Consider the following 18,488-nt stretch of genomic DNA (forward strand, 5'->3'; position numbering starts at 1 on the left):
TTTTTCTCTATCTCCACCACTCTTTTATTTTTTCCACTATGGCGAGACTGAGCGAGTGGGCATCGCGGCTCGTGTCTCCCGCGGGCGGCTCCTCGTCCTCGTCCTGGTCGTCATCCGCCTCTTCCTCCTCCTCCTCCTCCGGCCTCGCTTCCCCGTCCCCTTCCAGCTTGGGCGCTGTCTCTGGTGGCCCTGGCTCTGGCACCATTGACTTTACCTGTAACCCACATCCATACGACGATATAGACCGCATCACGCTTCATTTTGCCCTTCTTTTTTTTTTTTTTTTTCTTTTGAAAAACGTTCGTCCCTTTTTCCCTTTCCCCCCTTCACCCTTTCCCTCTCTTCCTTCCGCCCAGCTTTCGGATTGTGCTTGGCATTCCACACGTCTTTGCCTTTCCCACCAACGTCGTCCACTCTTCCACTTGTTGGAGCGCTGGTTTGTCGCTCTATTTTGCGGTTGAGCGGTTTTTTTATTATTTATTATTATTTTTATTTATTATTTATGATTATTTTTTATTTTTTTTTTATTGTTTTTTATTTTTGAACCTTTTGTTTTGACTTTTCGTATTCAAAGTTGGACGACAGCTGACACGAATGCAATACACGATGGAACAACAGAGAAAGCAAAGCCATGGATGATGATGGCTGCATTTTGACAATTGGAAGAAGGGACGTGCGGAAGTGAATTTGTCGAGAGAGAGAGAGAGAATGAGAGTGTCAAAAGTGAGAGAGTGTGAAAAGGCGAAGCGCAGTGAAAGCGAGTGAGCAGGGTGGGCTTTTGTTGTTGTTGTTGTTTGCGAGTGAGTGAGAGTCATGCAGTAGTCAGGCTTGTCAAAAGAGAAAGACAAAAGCGCTTTGTGATGTACGCATAGACACAAGGTGATTGGAAAAATGGAAATACCGAAAAAGAGTATGAAAACACGCTCGTGCAATGCGATGCGATGCGATGCGATTTGGAAAAGGAGGGGAAACAAAGCCGTGCGTGTGTGCAAAACGAGTTGAAAAGAGCAGGACAGTGAGTTGTTTGATAAGGGTGCGCGTTCGCTTTTGGACGTACATGTGGAGAGGAGAGCGCTGGGTTGAACCAGTGCCAAATGGAAAAGAGAGGAAGGGAAGAAGGGAAAAAAATGCCAAAAGTGTGATCAGGATGTGAGCAAATGGAAATCCAGCCAAAATAAAAAATAAAATAATAAAAAAATAAAATATAAAAATATAAAAAAATTGGTCTTTTTTTTGTTTTTTTTTTTTTTTTGTTTGAACTTGACGCTGCCACACACTCACCCAGTTCCGTTCAACGCATTCAACGACAACTACAACTACAACTACAGCATTCCATGACGACGCCGAGGTCGCGGAGGGCGTCGTGTCGAACGAACCCGAGGCGTTCAACTCGAAATCGGCATCCAGCTCGACCGGCATGCTCAACGCGTCCACGCTCATGCGCTCGGCTGCCTACTTTCGCAACATCAAGGTAAAGAAGAAAACACAACAACAAAACCCAAGCTGCAAAAGCCCAAAAGACGGTCTCACTGAGCCATCGATCAAGCACTCTTCATGCATTGGCAAAAATTTCACTTCATTGCGGACTCACTCGAAATTGGCTTGCCCCACGACCCACCACTCTCTCGATAGTACGTTGGCTGCGAGGAGAGCAAGCACGAGTACGGTGACTTGACCATTGCCCACATTGTCGCCTTGCTCAAGGTATAAGCGCAAGTTCACCTCTTCAAATTTCTCGTCGTTTTTTGTACCGTTGACTTACTCTGCGCATTCTGCCCAAACTGCTGCCTGTTTTCGCCGATGCCCGAACTTTTGCTTGATCAACCCATTTCTAGGACGCAAAGTCACGTCCCCGCCGCATGACAATGGTCATGTCCATCTACGGCGTCCAAATTCTGGACAAGACCGATGTTCGTGCTTTTTTTTTTTTGTTTTCTTTGTTTGTTTCTCATGTGGATGGCCAGGCTTGTATTTCACCACGGCACTTACATTTTGGCATGGTTTTCTTGACGTCGTGCTTTGGGAACACACCCACAGAAACTGGTGGCCAATTTGCCAATCAGCCAAATTTACTTTTCGTGCCAGCTGCCGTGGAATCCGGCGGTGATTCTCTTCTGCGTCCAAGAGAAGCGAGGCGGTATCTGCACGTACATTTCACACATCTTTTACAGCACACGAGCGGTAAGCAGCTTGGACTTGGCTTCTCGACCCTTTGTTCCCTAAACTCATCTTCATCACTTTCCCAATGACGCGTAGAATGAAATCAACTCGACCTTCCGTATGTGCTTTTCCCTCGCCTACAAGTGCTTGGTTCAGCTGCGAAAGACCAAGCCGGCTGTACGTCAATCGTCCACAAATCTTTGTTTTTGTTGTTGTCGTTTTGTCGCTGTTTTTCTAACCTCCGGCCCGCTTCCTCATCGCACCACCTTAGAACTCGGCGGCTTGGGCTGCGGAAAACGAGTCCATATCTCGCGCCCAAAACTCGTCCATTTTCACGGCGTCCCAGGAAGAGCCAGTGTCGGAAGATATCATTCGGGCCTTGGAAGCTGGAGAAGACAGCACAGCCCGATTTGAACTCAAAACACATTCGTCGATCAATCCCGATGATCTCAACGACATGACCTTGTTCGAAGCGCTCGGCAAGACCTCCAGCGTCAGCTATCAGACAGACGATGAAGAGCTCAGCCCTAGCATGGTCGAAACATTGCTGCTCAATGGTTCCGTCCGCTATATGGATCTTCGGTACCAAGGCTGCGTGCCATGTCCAGACAGTGATGTGGCCGAGTTTAGTGCTGCGACTCAGCTGATGAAGGTAGGCAAGAAAAGGGGGACATTTATGGTGTTGCTCAGCCAATTCTTTTGTACTGCGCTCACCCGCTGAATTGCAACAAACCGAAATTGCTGAGCAGAACAAAAGCAAGGCAGGCCGCTCGTTCATGGAAGTTAACGTCGAGTCGGTTCGTGTGGTCAACCAAAAGCGGCCTGTACGTTGTCTTTGTTTAGTCGAATCGGACATTTGCGCATCATCGAAAGAAAAAAAAAACGAGATTCGTAACTCCTCACTTGCATTTTGATGCTGCTGCGATTGTGCGCGATCTGCTAGGAAATCTCGGCCGAATTCCCCACCACTCTCATTCGATATTCGTCCACGGTTCCCAACCAGCCCAAAATGTTTGTCTTTGTCGTGTCGGAAGGCCAGGAGTCGTTCATGCATGTTTTCAAGACTGACCGAGCTGTAAGAGACAACCCCGATCAACAATCAACAATCAACGATGAATTTGTGCGAGGGTTGTTTGGTGGACTGTCCATTTTCTCATTGGATCTTGCGCGTGTCTTCATCTTCTCCTCCTCCTCCTCCTCCTCCTCCTCCTCCTCTGGATTGATGCTCCACTAGGCCGCTGTCAATCAAGCATTTGCCTCATCGTTCAAGCTGGCTGCTGCGCGCCGTGGCGTCCCTGCTGCCAAGCCAACGCAACTGCGTGTGGCTCCCACTCCGCCTGCTCTTCCGCCCAAGCCCAGCATTCCGATTCGCATTCCCAAATCGCTGGACGAGTCTGCCAAAACCGACACCGCGACAGCAGCTCCCAGCAGCTCCTCCAAGCCCACATCTCCCGCGCCGCGCGTTGAGGACGATGGCCCATCGATGGACTTTGGCAGTGAGCCCATCATGGACTTTTCCGACACTCCACTCAGTGCAGGTGACGATGACGACGAGGACGAAGCAGGTGCCGGTGCAGTTGGTGAGTCTGGCGGTGACGCAGACGCTTCGCTTTTGTCAGACGCCAATCGCGCCGAAGCGGCAACAAAGACCTTCCGCAGCCGCTCCACTCCCAACCCGCATCAGGCATTGCTTTCCATGTTTGCTCGCTCCACGACCGCAGAGCAGGACCTGGACGACTCGAGTAGTGACGAAGAGGACGGCATTGGTGCAAACCCGGGCCGTTCCCGTCCCCCGGCGCCACGCAAGAGCTCTGTACTGTCAGCAACCACGTCCAGCAGCAGTGAAGCCTCCCCGAGCCCAGCCGAGGCGCCTCGCACGCCGCAGCCCACCTCCCCGCGTCCCGATCCATTTGGACCCAACGCTGCGGCTCCTCGAACTCGCGAAGATTCTCGTCTTGCTCGCTCGCAGAGCGTGTTTCAGGTTTGTCGGCTTCTGAGGTTTTGATGTCGAGTTTAATTTGCGTGGTTTTTGTTAAATGCTTCTAACACTTGTTCATTTCATGTTGTAGGACGACACGGATCCGAACTGGTTTGAACCATTCCGCGACAAGGCCCTCGATGTGCAGTTTAGCAACCTGGCGAAAAGTAGAGTTGAGGAGAACGGAGCCGCGCAGGCGTCGTCTAATCCGACGGATGGCACCCCTTCACGACCTGCAGCAGCCCCCGTGTCTGCGGCATCGCCAGCAACCGCTTCGCCAAACTCAACCAAAGTCTTCGGGCCTGCCCCGGCTCGACCCGGATCTGCGCTTTCAGGCTCGTCGGCAGTGATTCCACTCGGTGCCCATTCTCTAACACGGTCTATCTCTGTCAACGTGCCGAGCGTTGGACCCTCCCTTGTTGGAGATGCATCGAACGGCACATCAACCTCTGGGAACGCTGCGTCGGCCAGAGCCGGGTCGCTGGCCGATCATCGTGCTCGCACAACCGCTGCTCAGCCCCAAGAGGCAACTGAAATTGTGGTGGGAAACGCCACAGTTTCCTTTGCCAACATTCGTGTATGTGGCATGATGGGGGGTTTTGTTTGTTGCTGTCGTTGCCCTTGGAGAGACTCACCTTGAACCCGGGTTTCTTTTTGTTTGTTTTGTGCTGTGCGAATCCAGTACCTCGGCATTTACAGCCTGGCAGACAACGAACTGCCGGTGGATGAAATCAACGATTTCGTCAAGCACTCGACCAAAGGCCGCAAAATTCATTTGCTTCTCTCGACCGAGAGCGTTCGCATTGTCGACGCCAAGGTCAATCAGCCACTACTGCACGTGCCGCTCGTTCATGTCCTGTACTCTTCGCTGTTGCACAAGTATCCCAAAATCATCGTCTTCCTTGTGCTCAACGGCGTCGAGCGGATTGTGCACGTTTTCGAGACCGAGCGCTCGGTAAGCGTTTGTTGTGTTGCGCTGTTGCTTGACTGGTGCTTGATCTCGAGTGCCGAACCTCACTTTGAGTTTCTGCGCGCTTGATGCTTGATGTTGGGTCAGTCTGAAATTCACTTGCTGTTCGCGGCCATGTTCACGGCTGCGGTGGAGCAACTGCAACAATTGCCTGCCCAGCCTCAGCGAAGTGCAACACCGCAAAAGCAACAACAGCCGCAACAGCAGCAGCAGCAGCAGCAGCAGCAGCCGCAACAACAACAGCCGCCGCCGCAACCCAGCCCTGCGCGAACAACTCCTGCTCCAGCCGGCGCTGCGGCCCCGCCTCAAATCGCTCCTTTTGTGGCGCCAGCTGTGCCATCGCGCTCCAGCAAACCCATTATTCGCGGCGTCAACACCTTCGATTCTCGATCACCCGCACCGCTGTCCTCCCCTGCTCCGGTGATCAACCGCCCGCAATCCGTCAACATGGTCCCTCCTGTCATCAGCCCTCCTCCTCCTTCTTCCAGCAGCCGTTCGGCGACTCTTGCACGCTCGCCGCCAGCAGCCATCAGCCCTCCGCAGGCAATCAGTCCTCCGCCGCGTGTCGACAGCCCACCTGCCCGTCCTCCGAAACGCGCTCAATCGTTCGTCGATCCCATCACCAGCTCTATCTTCAACGACGCCTTCTTTGTGAGTTGTCGTTTGCACTGCAGCCGTTTGTGGTTTTGCTCAGAGGACCTGTTGAACACTGACTTTCTCTTTTTTTTCTTCTTCTTCTTCTTCTTTTTTGTTTTGCACCATAGAACGAGAGTCCTGCCATGTCGAGCTCGTTCTCGCGTGAGCCCAGCCTGCCTCCAGGTGTGTTTGGGGCCGTCGAGCCTGAAGCTCCCATTCTGGAGTTTGCCGCGTCCGGCGAGCTGTCTTTGTATTGATTCAATTTCCGATCGCCCCTGAGCCACGGCTTCTCCGTGTCACATGCATGAGCGCGATCCTTTGTGTTTCCTGTGTGTTGTGCCTCTGTAAATGAAGTTGTCTAAACCTTTATCACCTGCCATGTGCGATGTTGCAAGTGCAACTCAAAACGACTTTTCAACGTCACGTCCATTTGCCCCCCCCCCATTCCTCCACGCATGATGCTGCTGCTAAATCTCTTAAATCTCGAATGTTGTTGTATCGAGTGTATCTCTGCCAGTGGATCAAGATTATTATTGCTCGGGATGGCCAGTCTTCTTCCATTCTCCTTCAAAAGCTCAAAGCTCAGAAATGGTCATCCGAGTCCGCCCGCTCGGCGCCGGCCAGGATGTCGGCCGCAGCTGCCTGCTCGTCTCTATCGGCGGCAAGAACATCATGTTTGACTGCGGCATGCACATGGGCTACAACGACGCGCGCCGATTCCCCGACTTTGCCTCGATCAAGCGAACCGGTCCATACACGGATGTGATTGACTGCGTGATTGTCAGGTAGCCGCACGTTCACTGAGCTCCAAATTGCACATTGAATTTTGCTTGTGATCATGCCTCGGTGCTCCGATCCGACCCCTGGACTGGACGGAGACTCTGCCGGCCTCCTCTTCCCTGATGGCGCTTCCATTGAGCTTTGAGTACCTGCAACCCTGACCCCATATAACACCATCCCTATCACTGACACCAACTTGCACTAACTCATCCTAGCATCAGAAAGCCAACACGGACTTGCGATCAGAACCTCACATTTTACGACAACTTTTGATTCTGGCGTTTGGTAGTCACTTCCATCTGGATCACTGTGGCGCCATCGTGCACTTTAGCGAAGTCTGCGGATACGATGGACCCATCTACATGACCCATCCGACGAAAGCCATCTGTCCAATCCTGCTTGAAGACTATCGAAAGCTGACGGTCGAACGCAAGGGCGAAACCAATTTCTTTACATCTGCAAACATCAAGGCCTGCATGAAGAAGGTGATTGCAGTCAACCTGCACGAAAGCGTTCGCGTGGACGATGAGATTGAAATCAAGGTGAGCTGCACACGGTAGATTGAGAGAGGCTGTTTCTCGTTTCGCATCCGCAAATCAGAAAATCGTTCAAGATTCTCTGTTTCTCATCTTCCTCCTCCCCCCACCGCGTTCATTCTGCGCTACACCTTCTTCAGGCATACTATGCTGGCCACGTCCTCGGTGCTGCCATGTTCCACGTTCGGGTGGGCTCTGAATCAGTCGTGTACACTGGAGATTTCAACATGACACCCGATCGCCACCTCGGAGCAGCCTGGATTGATCGGTGTCGGCCCGATTTGTTAATCACCGAATCCACCTATGCCACAACCATTCGAGACTCGAAACGCAATCGCGAAGGGGAGTTTCTAAGAAAGGTAAGCAGCACGACGATCATCAATCTACAGCTTTTCCGATTTCTCGCTCATTGTTTTGTTTTTTTGTTTCTTTCCAGATCCACGAGTGCGTCGAGCAAGGCGGAAAGGTTCTCATTCCAGTGTTTGCTCTGGGCCGTGCCCAAGAGTTGTGCATCTTGGTCGAGACATACTGGGAGCGCCTGGGTCTGACCGTCCCCGTTTACTTTAGCGCCGGCCTGACCGCCAAAGCCAACAACTACTACAAGCTGTTCATCACGTGGACCAACCAAAAGATCAAGCGCACGTTTGTCGAGCGCAACATGTTTGAGTTTAAACACATCAAGCCTTTCGACCGCGCCTTCTTGGACAATCCAGGGCCGATGGTCTTGTTTGCCACTCCGGGCATGTTGCATGCCGGCATGTCCCTTGACGCCTTCCGCAAGTGGGCACCCAACGACAAGAACATGGTGATTCTTCCAGGCTACTGCGTGGCAGGCACTGTCGGCAACAAGGTTCTCGCTGGTCACAAGCAAATCGAGATGCCCGACCGCGCTCGCACCGTCATTGATGTCCGATTGTCGGTGCAAAACCTCTCATTCAGTGCGCACGCTGACGCGAAGGGCATTGTGCAGCTCATTCGACACGCCGAGCCGCGAAATGTCATGTTGGTGCATGGAGAAAAGGCCAAAATGGCCTTCCTAAAAGCCAAGATCATCTCTGAGATTGGTATTCCCTGCTTTGATCCGGCAAACGGGGCGACAGTCACCATAGAGACCGCCCATCCCATCAGTGTGAGCGTCCCGCCAAACTATGTCCTCGACAGCGTTCTAGATGCGACACGGCAACGCCGCAATGCAGCGGAGATGGGACTGCCCGACGAAGCAGCATCTGCATCACTGACGCCGCAGCAAGCACTCCGGCGAGATGCCGAGCGGGACGCTTCCGAGTTGCTAGAGGAGCTTTGTACGCTATTTGTTTTGTGCTGGTTTTAAGGCTCTCCTCGGCTAACATTATGTTGTGGTTTTGGTGGATTGTTACACAGATCGCTCCAAACGAGTTCGCTCTGTTCCAGGGCTGCCAATTCAATCAACTACGGTTCGCGGTGTGCTGGTCATGAAGGAGAATGAGGTACAGTTTTGTTGCATTCGCGCTGGCAGGGAAGGTCAGCTTCCCAGCACTCCATTCTGACACCTGACCATCTGACATTTGGTACCTCAGCCGTTGCGGTTGGTGCATGCAAGCGACGTTACGTCTCACGACAACACCGCCACCAGCGACGAGGTCGAGTTTCATCACAGCATTGCGCTGCTGTTTGTTAGCCAGATGCCGTTCGCAGCGATTGTCGAGTCACTCCGGGGAAGCCTGCAGGCGTAAGTCGCGGCCCTGTTGTGTGTCCCAAGCGACCTGTTGCTCACAACGATTGCGCTGCATCAAGCAGTCTGGACAGTGCCATTCTCGAGACATCGCCCGCGAATGACACCGAAAAGCTCTCCTGGCTTGTATCCAATGCCATCAGAGTCTCTCTGAACGAGCATGACGTTGAAGTTTCGTGGACTGCAAAGGTGTGTTGAGAATTCTGTTCAGCTGTGTGCTTTGTATGCGGCCTTTTGCTGACTGATACCTCTATTTTTGCTCGCAGCATCATACCTTGGGGGAGCGGGTCGCTCATATTTTAGCCGATGCGTTGGATGAGATGGCTGTCGAATGTGCCCAAATGTCGTCCTCGTAAAATCTGTAAAATCTGAATTCTGAATTTTATTGCGCAGTCGAATAGCCCTCAAACTCTGCGCTCAAACCCCAATCCAGACCAAGCCTCAACTTGAAAATGTAGGCCAGGTGTAATTTCCCTCAACAGCAAGCGCCAACGACTGCTCAAGGAGAGCTCTTGGTAATCTCCTCGACATGGAACTGGCTGTAAAAGAACAAACGATCGTGCGAGTGAACCTGCTTGGCCAGCTCGGTGTGGGCGCTAAAGTAGGTGCGCAGACTGTCTGAAGGGCAGCGCGGCACAAACAGATTCCAGAATGCAAGACGACCGCCAACACGGAACTTGTTGGCAAACGCCAGGAAGAGGGCGTCGGCAGCTTCGGCACTCATGTACTCGAAAATGTCCGAGAGGTTGGCCTTTGAGAAGACCAAGGGCGTGGAGCCAGGGCTCGACTCGCCCGAAAGTTGTTCCTCGATGCTTCCCGTCACGACCTGCAATCGAGGCAGCAACGAGCGCATTCGCTCATAGTTGGACGGGCGCAGATAGGGCTGTGCCGTTTCAAAGGATCCCTTGTACTCGCCGAGCAAAAAGACGTGCATGTACGGATTGTCCTTGAGCAGCTGTGTGGTGAGGAGCGAGCGGAACTTGTTCCAGATGTACGTCGAAATGTCACCATCCTTGATGAAGCGCATCTGGGCCGGATCGCGCCCCTGACGCTTCAGCATGTCTTCGCCAAAATACCAACGGAACTTGCTCTCGACTTCTGGGTTGGACAGAATGTGCTGCTGGACCAGGGCCACCTGCTCGGCGAGGGTGGGAGCGTTGCAGATTGCCTCAATCACGGGAATGGGCACGAGCTTTTCCAAGTAGTCAGTGTGGAACGTGTCAAAGTACTTTTCCAGGCGGCCAGCCTTGACGATACTAGACTCGATCGTGGCGAGGTTGTGGTCCCAGTATTTCTGCAGAAAAGAGCAAATGTTTCAGTCGAAATCGACCTGTGTGTGGGGGTGCACGCCTTATTCGACTAAATTCATACCTGGGCGTACTCGCTCATGTTGCTGCGGATGTGCTTGTAAATATCAACACTGCTCAATAGCAGGGAGAGAGAGAAAGAGAGAGAGAGAGAGAGAGGCGGTTTGTGAGTTTCCAACGCGAATTGCACTACAACAAAGAATCCGACACACACTTGCGCTTGGAACTCACCGCTCTTGACCAGTCGCTGGCGCAATGCCAATCAGCTTGACAAACGCCTCGTGCGGCACCATGTGAATGGCAGCAAGCTTGAGATCGAGGACTGCGTTCTGAGACGCGCTCATATCAATTGCAACTGTAACCACCCCCAGCGCGTTAGGACGTGAGCCTTCTTGCGATTGATTGATCTCTTTCAAGGGCTCAGTACATGATATATCATGAAAAAGGCTTACCAATCTTTTGCGGTTCCAAGAGCAGCAGGTTGAGCACATTGTCGCCAGAGCTGTACAAAATCCAAAGCAAAGCAAGTAGATTGTTTCGTGAGCTTTTTTGACTTTAATGTCTGAGTTATAGTGAGTATATTCCGAGTAAGTATCGTTGAGTGCAAAACCATTGACTGAAACAACGTGAATCAAAAAAAGCCATCTGAAATGACAGCTGGAGATTTCACATTTGGTTTTTTGGGTTTTTTTTTTTTTTTTTTTTTTTTGATTTGGATTTGGATTTGAGTGAAGTTTGCATTGAGCAGCGAATGTTTTCTCGCTTCGTCTTTTGTCCTTCGTCCGAGTCGTCGCAAAAAGTGCAACAATGCGTTTGCTGCGTTTCCTTGATTTGTGAGTTGCATTTGTGACTGTTGCCTGCCTGCCTGCCGCGCGCGCGTGCAGTTGTCGCATTTTGCGGTTGAGGGGAGCGGAGATTGAACAAGTCCCAATCAAAGACGTCTCACTCCACGATGCATGATGGCCCCACTGTTTTGATCATCATCATCATCATCATCATCACAAGAGAGAGAGAACGACTTGAATGTGCGCGTGCCTGGTGATGGAGAGGACGACGTCGTCCGGGCGAATGTCCAGGGAGCGCTCGAGCAGTTGGTGGTCTTCCCAGACGCGCGAGTAGCGAATCACAGAGAGATCGAGCAGCTTGGCCACTTCGCTTTCAAGCACCATGACTGATGACTGAGTGACGTGGAAAAGAACAAAAAAAATGAAGGAGTGAACAACAACAAGGTACTGTACTAACCAGTGAAAGTCAAATTGAGATGTGGAAGAAAACAATAAATTCATTGGATTTTTTTCGATGTGAAACACAGACAAAGAGAACGAAGGAAGAGAAAACAAACAGTCAAGCAAAACGGGGAGGTGGGGAGGTGAGTGGGGGTCAATGCGACCGTTGTTGTTAGGGTGATGTGAATGTCAAAAAACGGGGCTGGAGTGGGCGTAAAGTCCTTGCACGACGACGAACAGAAATCAACAAGCCGCGCTTACACGGCCGATGAATCGTGGCGGGACAAAGACGCCGACTCTCCTCGCGCATCGAGGCCAAATCCAACATAGTTGGAATGGTCGGCAAACAAGGAAGCGTAGAGCGAAGCGGGAGACTGGTCGCGACGGAAACGCGCAACGAGCTCTTCAATCGCACGCTTGCGCATGTTTTGGGGGCGGAGGGATGGCTCTTGCAGCTGGCGTACGAGACGGCAGACATTCATGGCGGTTTCGCGGACCATCGGAGCAAGGACGCGGCGACTGACAACCATGCCGTCAAGCAGCGGGCCCATGAGCGCGTCGCTGACCACGCCAATGCGATACAGTCCGCATGGCAGCGGATGGACAAAGATGATGGCCTTGGTGTTGGGAGGATGGTGAGCGCCCGTGGCAAGCGCGGCCGCGAAGTGCGGCGAGGTGCGCGAGGTTGTCGACGCCCCCCGCTCGCTGCTGCTGCTGCTGCTGCTGCTGCTGCGGTTGATGCGGCTGCCGAATCGTTCGAAGCGCTTGCAGATGCCGAGTACTGCGAATCGGCACCAGCACTAGTGGCGGAAGCATCGCTTGCCTGCTGTGACGGCAACGGTGGCCGGAATTCTCGCGAGAAGGATGGGTTGAGGGAGACCACGCCGCTTCGGCCAGCAGTGCCTGGTCCGTGGCCTGGTGCGCCAATCGCGGCATGTGGCATGCGAAGCTGCGTCACGCCGTCCACAATGAATGGGAAGGTCAGCGAGTCGTCAAAGTCCTCGAGCCAAGCGACAATGACTTGGTCTCGCTCGACGCCGCGCCGAATCTTGTCAATGCTGACATTGAGACGTGTCGGTGGGTTGGCGCCGCCCGGCGTTGTGACCCGGGATGCCTGAGACTCTGAAACCGAGGCCGCGCTCACGAGTGGCTTTGGCGATGCAGCCACCTGCTGGGCCTGGCTCGTCGATGCAGTCGAGGTCGACCGCGGGAGATTGACTCCGAAAAAGTTCACGCTGCCGTCAGCTCCGCTCGCGTCCTGTGTGGAGGGTACATGGAGGAACATGGAGGGCACACGGAAGACGACTTCCGTCAGAGGATCTGCGTAGTATGGGAATGTGTTGCAGCACTGCGCGGAAAGATCGGCCTTGGCGCCTGGATGCGTCGTAATGTTCACAGGCCAGCCCAGACCCTCCACAAAGGTCGCAAAGTCGTGGCTGCCCACATCGTTGCCGAGAATGTCTTCTTGCGTGTTCTGTCCGCTGTACACGTAGAGAACACTGACAGTATCAACATCGCGCTCGGGCAGGTGATCGAGCAGATCCAGCGCCTTGACAAACTCGGGGCTAATTTCGCACTCGACCAGTCTCGGCGGCGCCATCGGTCCTCCAGTGAGCACCCGGTTCAAGGCGGACGGCCCAGAGACTGCGGCGTTATGCGTCGCAGTCGAGCTGTTGGCAGATTGTCCGCCAACGACCGCCTGGAGCGCACTCATCGTCACACCAGACACCAGCGTCGAGCCAGCACTGATGAACGAGGCCAGCTGGCTTCTTTCTTCGCGGTTGGATGGGAATTCGAGGTTGGACGCCGGTCCGACAGAATGCTGCACAACGCCAGAGCGCTGAATCGCCAAACCAGCCGAAACGCCCATGGAGCCTCCAGAGAGTGTTCCATAGCCGCTGCCACCACCAGAGGCAAGGTTACCCGAAGCCGCGTTTGCACTTGCGGTGCCGGTGGCGTTGATCGCCACGCCGCCAGCGCCACCAGCGCCACTGGCGCCACCAGCTCCTGTAGACGCGTCACTGCTTCCGCCGCCAACGCCAGGACCAACATTGACAGTCACAGATGTCTTTTCGGCATTTTGAGAGATGGCAACCACGAGGTCGGACACGGACTGGCTGATAATGTTCTCCACGTGCCATTGACCAAACTGGGAAAGCAGAATGCGGCCGGCTTGGAACTTGCTGGCCCCAGAGTACATGCTGGTCCGAGGAGGAGGCTTGAGGGACGTTTCGGGGTCTGGGAAGGGTGTCTGTAAAATGTCTAGAGTGTTGGCGTCTGCGCGGGACGCCTCGAGCGCAATTTGCTTGCTCAGGACCGAGTCTAACGCGTTTTGCAGGCCTTGGACCCAGGTACCGGCGACCAGCTCGGACATGCTCGGGACGAACGAGCTCAAAGGCTTGACAGCCAGGTCGATCTGTCCCGTGATGCCAACACGCCCGGTGGTCGGGTTTTCGTCTGCCGGATACCAGGGACGCGGGTCAAAGACGACAGGAAGCATGTCTTCGGGGTCTGGGCGGTTGGCAGGCACGACGCCCTTGTCCGTGAGCGCGACTTGACGCGAAAGATAGCGCAGTTCGACCGTCCACGAGTAACGGCCCGTGTGGTCGCGAGCGACGACTGTCACAGCCGGCGAGGACGACGGGGTGGGGCTCTCCATCAAGCACAACAGCGTGCCGTTGTCAATGGCAAAGTAGCGCAAGTAACCTTCGAGACGAGGCTTCTTTTCGGCGGGAGAAGGGAGCCCCATTGACAGCCGCTGGTTGATCGGAGAAGAAGCACCGGAATGGAACGGCGAGCCTGGCTCGTTTGCCGAGAGCGCCTGGGACTGGCGCAGCTGGTCTCGCAGCCCGCGAAGCAGATCGCGCTCTCGCGCCAGGGTTGATAGACATGCTGGTCCGGAAGAGGCCGGGAAGTTGCCGACATGGTTGGCGAGATAGACGAGAAGCAGCTCGGCAGCGTCTTTGACACGGCGCGACGCCGGATGGGCCTTTTTGACTGTCTTGGCCATGCCAGGGGGCACAATCGAGACGCCGGCCACCAGCAAAGCAGTGGTGTCAGTGCCACCCTCCGCGCCGTCGGCTCGGGAGGCTTTGGCGAGTGATTGAGCCTCGTCGCCGTGCGCCTCAGGCACGCTCGGCCTGCGTTGTTCGCCATTTTGCTCTTGGGCCGCATTGTCCGAGGCCGTCGTCGGCTTGTGCGGCTCCACTTGGGCGGTGGTGGCTGGATTGGTAGCAGCGGCCGTCTTGTCCGCGCTGCCGCGACGGGACCTGCTGGCAGAGTCATCGAAAGTGACGGTCGGCGGCGGGGGGTTTGGCTGCGGTCCGAACGGGGGCGGGATGAGAATTTGCTGCGGCGTCGGCGCCGAGGGGTATGGTGGGATAAAGTCCATTGTCGGGGGCACGACCAAGTTGATAAACCCGTTGTCGTCCGCCTCCCGCGACTGCTGGCCAGTGAGACCAAGCTCGATAGCCTCAATCACGGCTTCGAGACACTGCCGATCGCGCATGAGCCACTGGTCGGTCAGAATCCACGCAATAACGCAGTGGTATGCAGCGACAATCATCGAGTGCAAATCGCGGGTGTGGCGCTGCGTTGGCTGGTTGGCCTGCTCCTCAATGTACCAGCAGAGAGTCAAGACCAAGTCACGAGCGAGGGTGGGGTCGCATCCCTCCAGCTTGCGATGCAGCGATGCAGCGCTCGACAAGACGCCAAAGGCAGCGTGTGTAACATCGGGTGGCCACGAAAATTGTCGCAATTGTTGCAGAATTGTGCGGAAGGCACGGGAGCCGACCAGTGGGTTGAGCTCAATGTCCTCGTACACAATCACAAGCATCGAATACAGCAGGATCTGCCAGTTGAGATTGTCCGTTTCGGTGTCGAGTGCGAGCAAAAACACTTCCACCGTGCGTTGCTTGAGCTGGACGAACGACAGGGGCTCAGAAAGTGGCATGGGCACGGATGCGTCTCGAGATATCGCAACGCCTGGAATCGAGTTGTATCGGCGGTTGATCTGAGGTTTTGTCGCCTCGCGCATGGACGTCCGCGTGGCCAATCCGGGCTGAGGCTCCTCCTGGCCCATGTCCTCGCTCGTCACGCGCGTATGCCACTGAGCAGAGGGCTTGCCAAGCGTCGGTGATATGGACGACGCTGAGGCCTTTGGCTGAGTGCTGCCGCTGCCTGCTTCCGTGTCGGAGGCGCCTGTGGTCAAATCGTCCAAGGACGTGCCGATGGCGTTCGAGTACGACCCTTGGCGCGCAGGCCGAGGCGGCGGCGGACTGCCATCGACCAAATCTAAGGTGACTTGAGGGTTGGGGCTGCGCGGCGAATCGCTGGAACCGATCGGTTGCAGGTCGGTGGCTTCGACGGCGAGCATGTGATCCCGGAGTTGGCTAAGCTGTTGCTGCTGCTCGACTTGGAGCAGCGAGAGCTGCTGTTGATGCAACGCCAGTGCGAGTTGCAGCGGGGTCTGCAAGCCCGATTCCGCCGAGAAGGCGGGCTCTGGGCTGAAGCTGGCGTCGCCTGGCGGAAGGCCAATGGCGCCAGACGTCACGGTGAAATCAAGCGCAGAGAGCTTAGCGCCCGAGCTGACCTTGGCGGCAATGGAGGGCGAGTTGCTGACTGCAGCGGCAATGGTGCTGGTTGGCTGCTGAATGGGGAGCTCCCAAAAGTGATATGGCAGGCTAACAATGGTGTTGAGCAGCTTGATGGAGGCGCGACGCAGCTCGTTCACGGGTGTATCGTGGAACACGGACATGCTTTGCTGCTGACGAGGGCGCAGACACAGGATGGCTTCGATGGTGCCTAAAAAGGACGGCACGAGCATGCGGCAGCCCTCCAGCTCGAGTGGGAAGAGGCGTCCGCAATACAGAATGATGGCCGTCTGGGCCAGCGAGTCTTGCCGAAGGCCGACCAGTAGCGCACAATAAAAGCGAGCCAGGTATTTTGGCAAAAACTGGTCTTCGGTTTGATATCGGAGCGAGTAGTGTTGTTGGTTGGTGAAAAGGCGACACAGTGCATAGTGTGCCTCCGCGCGGCCTTCTTCCAACCCGTTCGGCGCTGTGTGCGGGCTGAACACGGCGGCGAACAGCCAAGAGCCGAGCACATGCAAAATGCTGTTGCCCGATGGCCGCTTCCCCGCACGCGTGTCGTTCGGCGGTGGTGGTAGTGGCCGGACTTCATCGTCGGGAATAAATATTTCGACAAGCCGCGCAAGACCCTGCATGGCGCTAAGGAAGATTTTGGGATCGGCAATGTTGTTGGGGTCGTCGATCAAATGGAGCATGCGGTGCCATGACTGGATGACGCAATCGTCGGGCATGTCAATGACGCTTTGGAAGACAAGGCTGCCCTTGTGGTCGACGGTGAAGAACACGGACGCCGTCCCCTCGGTCTCGCCGTAAAGGATGCGCATCATGCGTTTTGTGAGTGCCTGGTTGGCCGCATTCCACACCGCGATGAGGCCCATTCGATGACGCCACTTGCAGCACATGACCTTGAACGAGGCCCACAGAGTGGGAGTGGGAAAGCACGAGGCACAGGCGCGCAGCCAAGAGTTAAAGATGGTGTTTAACAAACTGGGACAGAGCAGCTCGGCCAAGTCGCCCGAACGAGCCGGTTGCTGCAAGAGCGAATCGGCAATGCCAATCAGCGTCTTTAACAACACATCCCATGTGGCGGACGTCATTGTGTCGCCAATTGCGCGCAGGGCGTTCTGCACAATGTCAAGTGCCTTCAAGCAGAGCTCGGCGCGTTTGAAGGTGCTTTCCGGCTGGATTGTTTTCCGCGTCAAAAATAGTAGGCTAAAGTGTTTGAACATGATTTGGTAGTAGTGCTCTGGCGTGTCGAGGATGCAGGTTGGCACGGCGACGGTCGGGTAGTTTGAGCGACCTGGTAGCCAATCCTTGTACAAGTCTATTGTCTTTGCAATCGTGTCGGCATCGTCCAGAGGCAGTGCAAGCGACGTTCCAGTCACCTCCAGGATGAATCGCAGGTGTGCGTGGCTCGTAATGCGCTGGTGCACTGGCGCTGGCGGGTGCGCGGGCACTGGCGGTATTGCGCCGTTGAGCATGGTGGTGCCAAACGTCGGGTTGAGTGACGCGACGCCGCTCGCCCCGCTCCCACCAGCTGCCCCAGATCCTCCCGCCCCGGATCCCGCCCCACCAACCGCCGTGAGGGTTGCTGATGTGGACGGTGTTGGCTGTCCAGATGCAGCGCCCGATGATGCGATCGTACCCGTTCCGGCACCACCGAATCCTCCTGCCCCACCAGCTGTAGCAGCAGCAGCAGCAGCAGTTGCAGCAGCAGCAGCAGTACTCGCAGTGGTGGCAGACGCGAGCAGCACGTCGCGCGAGTGAATCAGATGGTTGACGACCAGCGACGCAATGCCGCGCCGGGCCTCCCACGGGAACGGCGTCAGCACGTTGGTGTCTGTCGGAAGTGGCGATTTTTGTGAACACATTGAACAAGAATTGAATTTGTCAGCTGTCAGTTTGAAACAACGAACGAAAGGTCGGAAAAACACGACGAAAAACGAAAACGAAGCCAAAAAAAAAAAAAAAAAAAAAAAAAAAAAAAAAAAAAAAAAAAAAAAAAAAAAGCGAATTTCAATTGAGTTTGAGTTGCATTGAGTGGCGAGGGGAGAGGGGGAGGGGGGGGGGCCGCGATCGCTGTGCTTGGGCTGCTGCTAGAAGAGGGGAGAGGAGGAGAAGGTCTTTGTTCCAACAAGGAATCACAAAGCGATGGGGGGCGAAGATGAAAAAAACGAAAAAAAAAAAAGCGCTTTGGTTTTTGCATTGGGTTTTGCATTGAGGCTAGCATTGAGGCTGCATTGGCGTTGGACGACCCTCTTCGCTCAGAGGAGGTGGCTTCAAACGACTCAAAGCCACAGGATGAACATGAACACAAAAACAACGGCACTCAGTCCGCCTCAGAACGCGCCGAATCGCAGAAGGATTGCCTGTGGAGAGATGACGCCCCTCTTGTCGCGCTCTCTCTCTGGGTCTTGCTTACCTTCATCGTGCTGGAGCAACCCGAGCTGGGCAATCCAGTCAAGGAACATTTGCCGCAGGGGGAGAGCGCGGAACGAAGCGTGCGGAGGCGAGGAATCGAAACGCTAGAGCTGCAGCAAAGAAGAAGAAGAAAAAATAAAAATCTAAGAAAATAGAGAAAAATAAAAATAGAAA

At 54.6% G+C, this 18,488-nt stretch overlaps 4 protein-coding genes across 4 annotated transcripts; 2 read left to right on the plus strand and 2 right to left on the minus strand.

Annotated features, from left to right (window-relative positions):
- The first annotated feature begins 8 nt into the window (after positions 1-8).
- CAOG_05063 (hypothetical protein) lies at positions 9-6,123 on the plus strand. The gene is made up of 14 exons (XM_004346698.2): positions 9-216; positions 1,329-1,471; positions 1,633-1,704; positions 1,836-1,910; positions 2,038-2,181; positions 2,257-2,337; positions 2,432-2,812; positions 2,910-2,984; positions 3,104-3,235; positions 3,395-4,141; positions 4,230-4,715; positions 4,821-5,093; positions 5,196-5,759; positions 5,873-6,123. The coding sequence occupies exons 1-14, from the start codon at positions 39-41 to the stop codon at positions 5,999-6,001; spliced, it is 3,480 nt and encodes a 1,159-aa protein (XP_004346748.1). The 5' UTR covers positions 9-38; the 3' UTR covers positions 6,002-6,123.
- Positions 6,124-6,304: 181 nt separating this feature from the next.
- Positions 6,305-9,194, plus strand: CAOG_05064 (integrator complex subunit 11). Its single transcript, XM_004346699.2, has 8 exons — positions 6,305-6,529; positions 6,814-7,066; positions 7,201-7,419; positions 7,497-8,361; positions 8,441-8,526; positions 8,617-8,768; positions 8,837-8,960; positions 9,038-9,194. Exons 1-8 carry the CDS (start codon positions 6,333-6,335, stop codon positions 9,125-9,127), a joined length of 1,986 nt encoding a protein of 661 aa, XP_004346749.1. The 5' UTR covers positions 6,305-6,332; the 3' UTR covers positions 9,128-9,194.
- CAOG_05065 (hypothetical protein) lies at positions 9,135-11,277 on the minus strand. Its single transcript, XM_004346700.2, has 5 exons — positions 11,114-11,277; positions 10,531-10,580; positions 10,310-10,433; positions 10,143-10,191; positions 9,135-10,065 (listed from the first exon to the last, which is right to left on the minus strand). Exons 1-5 carry the CDS (start codon positions 11,245-11,247, stop codon positions 9,271-9,273), a joined length of 1,152 nt encoding a protein of 383 aa, XP_004346750.1. The 5' UTR covers positions 11,248-11,277; the 3' UTR covers positions 9,135-9,270.
- A 69-nt stretch (positions 11,278-11,346) lies between these two features.
- Positions 11,347-18,485, minus strand: CAOG_05066 (hypothetical protein). The gene is made up of 2 exons (XM_004346701.2): positions 18,316-18,485; positions 11,347-17,733 (listed from the first exon to the last, which is right to left on the minus strand). The coding sequence occupies exons 1-2, from the start codon at positions 18,362-18,364 to the stop codon at positions 11,783-11,785; spliced, it is 6,000 nt and encodes a 1,999-aa protein (XP_004346751.2). The 5' UTR covers positions 18,365-18,485; the 3' UTR covers positions 11,347-11,782.
- Between the last annotated feature and the right edge of the window lie 3 nt (positions 18,486-18,488).

Source organism: Capsaspora owczarzaki (genome assembly GCF_000151315.2).
Source record: "Capsaspora owczarzaki ATCC 30864 unplaced genomic scaffold supercont2.8, whole genome shotgun sequence".
In the NCBI taxonomy this organism is placed as follows: Eukaryota; class Filasterea; order Ministeriida; family Capsasporidae; genus Capsaspora; species Capsaspora owczarzaki.